Here is a 5,208-nt window from a genome sequence, read left to right as displayed (position 1 = left end):
GCTTGGGGCCATTATTATTAATGAAATTTGTTGTGAAAACACAACAGTAATTTACATTTTGATAGAAGTTATAGCTGCTATTTCGGGCAGCTATTCTGCTGCTGTTTAGACTTGACCATGATGTTGTTGGTGATTTTTTGTTAATAACTATTCTATATTTAGGGCTAGGTTTGGGCAAATGAGCGTAAGTGAGAAATTTATGGCCAAGAGAGGGCCACATTTCGATGGTCCTCTGCAATAACTTCTGGTTTTCACAAACTCGTCCAGAAAAATAGTGAGGCCGAATTCGGGCTAGTGAGAAGCAAATATTACTAGGTCAAAATGGCTTTCAACAGCCCGAGAATCAACCAAAGAGACAAAAATTTACCACTTTCGGGCACCTACGGGCGAGCAAAAGAACTTCATATAACGGTAAATTTAAGAACTGCTTGAAACTTCAAAATTTCGAAATCTAAGGACTCTAATTTACTCAAAATTGATACGCCCCGGCTTACCATGTAGCGGTAGCTTTCGGTAAGGTGAAAAACATACATTTAATACGTGCGCCGTATGAAGAGAAAATGGCGGACCACGACTATGCTTTTACTTTTTTTAGTAGTTTACATACAGTAATTTAAAATAGTTTTTTACCAAAGGTCCAATTTCGAACTTCGAACGGAGAAATTACTTAATTATGACTAAATCTCTTAAAAAAAATGGTTTGGTCCAATACCCAGAAAAAAAGTTGATTTTGCCGTACAGTGTTATTTCTATTCAAAAAGTCACAAATATAAAATAATTTATTGGCTCCTGTGTATAATGATGTGTACACACATGTTGAAATGAATAACACTTTTATTTTTTATGACCTATATTCTATTTATATACCAAAATATTGTTACAAACAAGAACTCAGGCGTTTTAAATTATTTTCTGTTACTTACTAAAAGATCCTTATTCCATGAGAAAGTTTTTTAGAACAAACATTTCCAAGATGAAGTTTACAAATTTATACCAAATGAACAAGTATATAATAATAAAGTAGATATAACAATTCCTCTCCGTCAATTGAATAGCTACGCCACGAAGAAATTTGGCTTTCGTCGGTTTCGCTCAGATCTTGTTAGCGGAATCTCTGTTAAGCAACGCCATTTTGGACTTGGCAGAAAAGGTCTGCCAAAGGATCTGAACGCGGAATTTGCAGCTGTTGACGTTGAAAAATCTTCATTCCGTGTTGTATAACCAATATCAATATAAGGTTTGTGAAATATACGATCTGCTAACTGCGAAGCATTTAAGTAGGTTCTAGCTTGTGATTGATGAGAATTAGAATTTAAACGAATTTGATTTTGATGCCTTTTAATTATTACTCCTGATTGCGTCTTTATTAAATACATCCTTCTCCCAATGAGTTTTATGACTGCGCCGTGTATCCATTTATCCCCTTTGGAAAAATTACGAGCGTATACATTTTGATTAACTTCAATTTTGTTTTCGAAAATTCAACTGATTTTTTTTAAATTGGTTTTAACAGTGATAATAAACCGCGATGTTGACGGCCATGTAACAACTCTGATGGCGTTTTACCGGTTTTATTCGGTGCGGATCTGTACGAAGTGAGATAAGCTAATAGAGCACTTTGCATATTTTTTCCCTCTAGCATTTGCTTCTTAAAAGCATTCTTGAACGTGCGTACAAATCGTTCTGCTTGGCCATTCGAAGCAGGATGTAAAGGTGCTGTAGTCAAATGTTGAATGCCATGAACTTTACAAAAGTTTTCAAATTCGCTTGATACAAATTGTCTTCCATTATCTGTAACTAGAACTTCTGGCAAACCTTCTATTGCAAAGATATTTTGTAAAGCTACTATAGTCGAAATACTTGTTGAATTTGTCATTTTTATAACATATGGAAACCCGGAAAATGAGTCCACGCATATTAGCCACATAAAACCTTCAAAAGGACCTGCGTAGTCCACATGAATTCTTTGCCAGGGTTTTTCTGCCTCTTGCCAAGGTGTGAACTCTTTTGGAGAACTCGTGCTAAAAGAATTGCAAATTGAACATGTGCAAACTAAACTACATATATCTGCGTCAATCGCAGGCCACCAGCAATAACGTCTGGCTAAGTTCGAACAATTTCCCAATGCCCTTCGTGAAGCATTTTAAAAACTTTTTGCTGAAGATTTACTGGCACCACAACGCGATCAAAATCGGTTTGCAAAATCAATACTCCTTCGATTATAGTTAAGTTGAACCGATGACGAAAATATGGAATAATGTTCTTATCTCTTAACTCTTTCTCAGGCCAACCATTCCGTACGTAGTTAAAAACTTTGGATAAAATCGGATCAGCTACTGAGAACTTAACAAGTAGATCTGCATTGACAGGAAAATTTTTAATTTGTTCCACAGAATTCACTTCAAATGCATCTTCCATATTATCAAAATCCTTATCCCCTTTGAATGGCAATCTCGATAATGCATCTGCATTACCATGCCCTTTCGTGCTTTTGTACACAATGTCATAATTGTAACCAGATAAGATCAGTGACCATCGCTGAATTCTGTGTGCAGTAGTAGAATTAATCCCTTTTGCTGGATTAAAAATTGACACTAAGGGCTTATGATCTGTAACTAAAATAAACTTCCGACCATATATGTAATCGTGGAATTTACGAATTCCAAATATGATTGATAATGCTTCTTTTTCAATCTGACTATAGTTCTTTTGTGCATCGTTTAAAGTCTTGGAAGCGTGAGCAATTGGCCGTTCAGAGCCATCTGGATAACGATGTGAAATAACGGCACCAATGCCAAATGATGATGCATCCGTGGCTAGGATAATAGGCAAAGACTTGTCAAAATTAACTAACTTTGTCATATCAACAATTTGCTTTTTAAGTTCTTGAAAAACGTTTTCTTGTGCAGAATTCCATACAAATTTCTGATTCTTCTTACGCAAAAAATTAAGCGGGCCACAAAGAGTTGAATAGTCTTTAATAAAAGTGCAATAATAATTGACTTTTCCCATAAAAGATTGAAGTTCGGCTAAATTTGTAGGGCGCGGCAAATTTTTAATTGCCTCTGTGTTTTTCTCAGATTGTTGAATGCCCGCAGCACAAATTACGTGCCCAAGATACTCTACACTTTCTTGCATTAAAGTACATTTTTCAAAATTGCATCGTAATCCATAATCTTTTAATCTCTTAAACAACATGGGTAGATTATCTAAATGTTCCGCTTCGGATTTTCCTGTGCATATTATATCATCTAAATAATTAATGCAACCGGGAATGCCATTTATAATCTCCTCAATCAAACGCTGAAAAATAGCAGGAACACTTGCTACACCGAAAGGTAAACGCTGGTACTGATAAAGCCCAAGTGGAGTATTTACTACAGTTAAATCTTTTGATTCTTCATCCAATTCAATTTGTAAGTACGCATCAGATAAATCTATTTTGGAAAACAGCTTTCCTTTATTTAATTTATGAAAAAGGTCTCTAACACGTGGTATTGGATATTGCTCCACGTCCATTTGAGGGTTGATTGTAACTTTAAAATCTCCGCATACTCTAAATTTTTTGTTTGGCTTAGGAACAATAACTAGTGGAGACGCCCAGTGGCTAAATTTAACTGGCTTCCATATACCTAACTCCGTCAAACGTTTTGCTTCTTCCTTAAAAGAATCAAACAAAGCATATGGAATCGATCTAGGTTTGAAAAACCTTGGTCTACTATCGGACTTCATATAAATATGTGCTTTAACTTGCTTACATCGACCTAACTCCTTCCTTAATATTTCATTGTAATCATCGCAAAGTTTTTTTAAATCCGAATTTTGAATAATTTGAAAGACTTGAACAGCTTTAAACTGATCGTACCAGTTTAAACCAAAAATATTGGTGCACATTTCGGAATTAGCCACAATAAGTTCGAGGTGTTGTACTTCATCACCTATCTTAACCTTCGCCTGCATTGCACCCAAAATTGGAACCTCCACTGACCCATATCCGAATAACTTAGTAGAAGTACTATACAGTGTTGGTTTTCGTAAACTTTCGTATGTTGACAAACCAATTACGGAGCAAACTGAACCCGTATCAAATTGAAATTTCACTGGAGTATCATTAATTTCAATGTCAATGAACATTTTATTACCAGCCCGCGTAATAATGTTGCTATTAACCACGTTGCAATTTTCTACATCTTCTAATACGTTTACTTGTTTATGTTTAAAATTCGGAACGGACTTACATACAGTAGCGATGTGTCCAATACGCCCACATTTGTAGCACTTGACCTTCAAATATTTACAGTCCGACTTCTTGTGCTTCTTAAAACACCCATTACACGCTGGTAACTGCGACTCTCGATTATTTAAGTCCTTTTTACGTTGCTGTTCGCTATACTAACGACGTTTTTGCATTGCAAAAATATCGACCTCCTTGTTGTTAATGTCCTTGATGCTCTTCATTGTAGCCTGCGTTGACTCAAAAGTTTCAGCAATCTGCATCACTTCTTCTAGAGTAGGATTTTCTTTGTGTAACGATGCTCCACGTACCGGTTCATCAGGTGAATACAAAATTAACAAGTCTCTTATTAACTCATCTACATACTCACTACCACACTGATCATTCTTGCAAACAAAATTGCAATTTTGTGCCATACTTTGAAGCTCTGTGACCCATTGTTTATAAGTTTCACCTTCACGCTTCTGTCTTTTGTAAAAATCATGCCTCGTCTTAATAATGTGTGTCTTGGTTTTGAAATGTACTTCGAATTTTGCCACAATTTCTTCGTACGATAAAGACTGAATTGCGTGCTTCCCAACCAACTTTTGCAGTAGCCTGAATGCATCGTCCCCTATCCATGATAGTAAAAACGACCGTTTTTTCTCCACATCTTCTACGCCATAAGCCTTGAAATGCTCGTCCAATTGCGTTTTGTAAGATGCAAAATTGTGCTTCTCCTCATCAAAACTATGAAACCTTGGTACTGCTGCCGAAAATGCTGCAGTCGAAACGCCCGACAATGGGCTGCCTTCATGACGATTCGTCATTTGTGCAAAAAATTGCTGCTGCTGAGCCAACATTTGCTGTGACCATTCCTGTTGCCTCGCCAACAGATTCGCAAGAAAATTTTCCATTTTAACTCTCGTCGCCAATTAAAAGATCCTTATTCCATGAATTCAGTCTATCAATTATTATTTTCAAGAAAGTTTTTT

General features: G+C 36.2%; 1 protein-coding gene across 1 annotated transcript; it reads right to left on the bottom strand.

Moving 5' to 3' along the window:
• Positions 1-1,495: 1,495 nt before the first annotated feature.
• Positions 1,496-3,519, bottom strand: LOC108372746 (uncharacterized protein K02A2.6-like). The gene is made up of 2 exons (XM_017628511.1): positions 2,658-3,519; positions 1,496-2,004 (listed from the first exon to the last, which is right to left on the bottom strand). The coding sequence occupies exons 1-2, from the start codon at positions 3,517-3,519 to the stop codon at positions 1,496-1,498; spliced, it is 1,371 nt and encodes a 456-aa protein (XP_017484000.1).
• Between the last annotated feature and the right edge of the window lie 1,689 nt (positions 3,520-5,208).

The sequence above is a fragment of the Rhagoletis zephyria genome, unplaced genomic scaffold (assembly GCF_001687245.7).
Source record: "Rhagoletis zephyria isolate East Lansing unplaced genomic scaffold, Rhagoletis_zephyria_1.1 Rzeph_scaffold_06004, whole genome shotgun sequence".
In the NCBI taxonomy this organism is placed as follows: domain Eukaryota; kingdom Metazoa; phylum Arthropoda; class Insecta; order Diptera; family Tephritidae; genus Rhagoletis; species Rhagoletis zephyria.
Note: the sequence above shows the minus strand (reverse complement) of the source record. Positions and strands in the feature narration are given on the sequence as shown.